At 50.7% G+C, this 1,830-nt stretch overlaps 1 protein-coding gene and 1 long non-coding RNA gene across 2 annotated transcripts in view; both read left to right on the forward strand.

Annotated features, from left to right (window-relative positions):
• LOC107185170 overlaps positions 1-349 on the forward strand; it is a 15,021-nt gene extending 14,672 nt beyond the window's left edge. The window contains exon 3 of the long non-coding RNA XR_001516087.1: positions 5-349. This is a non-coding gene — a long non-coding RNA (uncharacterized LOC107185170). The remainder of the gene's footprint in view (positions 1-4) is intronic.
• Positions 350-1,540: 1,191 nt separating this feature from the next.
• The window catches only part of SLC6A2 (solute carrier family 6 (neurotransmitter transporter), member 2), a 25,629-nt gene continuing 25,339 nt past the window's right edge, over positions 1,541-1,830 (forward strand). The window contains exon 1 of the mRNA XM_015572648.1: positions 1,541-1,639. Coding sequence (XP_015428134.1) covers positions 1,541-1,639 — 99 coding nt within the window. The remainder of the gene's footprint in view (positions 1,640-1,830) is intronic.

Here is a 1,830-nt window from a genome sequence, read left to right on the forward strand (position 1 = left end):
TTAGGCCACAGGGGCATAGGCTAACAAGGAGACAGAACTGAACCTCACATCACCCTGCTTGGCCCCAGAAGATGGCTGGTTAGCCAAAGACGGGTAAGATTCCTCAGGGAGGAACGACCTAAGACAGGCACAGTCGCAGAGGGGCCAGCAGGAGAGAACTTGGGGGTCAACAGAGGTGGGGCAAAGATCCTCACCCGCCCAATTATGCAGGGGCCTGAACACTTGCCCCTTCTGAGGGAGGTCTCCTGCCCCCATGGCTGCTTCTCGCTTCCCACATCCAGCTCAGATTGGGACCCAGAAAAAGACAGACTGGCTGACAGCAGCTGCCCTCTCACTGCAACAGGACTTGTTTCCCATTTCTACCTTGGACCACAGGGAAAGGGGCAGCTGAAGGAAAGGGCTGTGTCAGGATGCTGCCTTCTTCCCTTTCTTCTTCCTCTTTTTTCTAAACACTTCCATGCCTTGTAGTTCTTTTGCTTTCTCTTCTTTTTCTCTCTACTACCCTCCATCTCCACCTCCTCCTCCTCCTCCCCAGTATTATCCATATCAGGTGACCCAGAGGGCACAGCTGACTCCTCCCTGGACACCAACACCACCATCAAACATGGCCCTGATGGACCCTTTGATCCAGCCATACAATGCGCTGACACTTTAGGAAGCCCGTCGCCAGCGACGCCGCCCGCTAGCCAGATCAACAAGGACAACCAAGCCACCGACTTGGGGTTACCTGAAGAAGTTAACAACTGAAGCCCAGCAGATGGTAGAAAAGCAAGAAGTGGAAGCTACTCTCTCAGCCAAGTCGGAGGACTCTGAGTAAATCGGCAAAAGAAACTTTCATTTGGTAGAAAAATGTTACTGTGGTTTGATTTCTCACTTATTGCTGTTTTGCATTGCCATTGTTTTATTATTCTTACTAGTTTTAAAAATGTTATGTTCAAGTTTTCAAATGTTTTGGGTTTTGCACTGGCATTGTTTTGTTATTGTTTTAATAGCCAGAGTTTTGTTCTTGATGCTTAAGTTTGATGCTTAAGTTTTACCGTCATTATGGTAGCTTAAAAAAAACTCTCATTATAGTAGCTTAAAAAATAAAAGAAGGGTGAGATGTGGGGAGCTGATATAGGGTTAAGCCTCAGACTGACCTGTTGGTAAAGTCACAAACAATTCCCAGCTTAGAGGGCACAGTCCTCTTAGCATAATTAGGCTTGACCCTATGAGGCTCTCTAGATCTTATCTGGGAGCTAATGGGCTGAGGGAAGTGCAGGAAGTGGCCAAAACAAGTGAAACTCACAAGAACTGTGTAACTATGGAAACCACTACCTTGTTTACCTGTCACTATAAAATAAAGGCTCAGTTTGCCTGGGGATCTTTCTCTGTGGCCTCAGCCAGGTACAGGGAAGATCCACAGAGACTAGAGAAAGCTAGAGAGTCCTGAACGCTGACTCCGTCCACACCTTTGGGAACCACTGGACCTGATGGGCTGGATCCCAGCATTTTGTTGCGGGAGGAATTCTAGCAAGGTAGTTTAAGAGGCCTGCGATGGATGGTGGAGCTGGGATTGAACTGGGATTTGCTTTTCTGGGCCCCCTCTCAGAAGCGACTAGCCAGCCCCCAGCTCTGGGAGGCTCGTTCTCCCGCGGTGGTAGGAATTCAGAGCCTGGTGCCCCAGGAGCCGTGTGTGGGACGTCGGTGGCGGGTGTCCGGGATAACGCCACCTCCGGAGCCCGCTCCGCGCCCCCGCCCCTCCCCATCCTCCGCCACGCTGTCACTCTCCATTAGTGCTAACAGGCTCCAGACGAAGCGGCCCGGCTCGGGGTTAATGCAATCGGCGCG

The sequence above is a fragment of the Myotis davidii genome, unplaced genomic scaffold, assembly GCF_000327345.1.
Source record: "Myotis davidii unplaced genomic scaffold, ASM32734v1 scaffold328, whole genome shotgun sequence".
NCBI lineage: Eukaryota > Metazoa > Chordata > Mammalia > Chiroptera > Vespertilionidae > Myotis > Myotis davidii.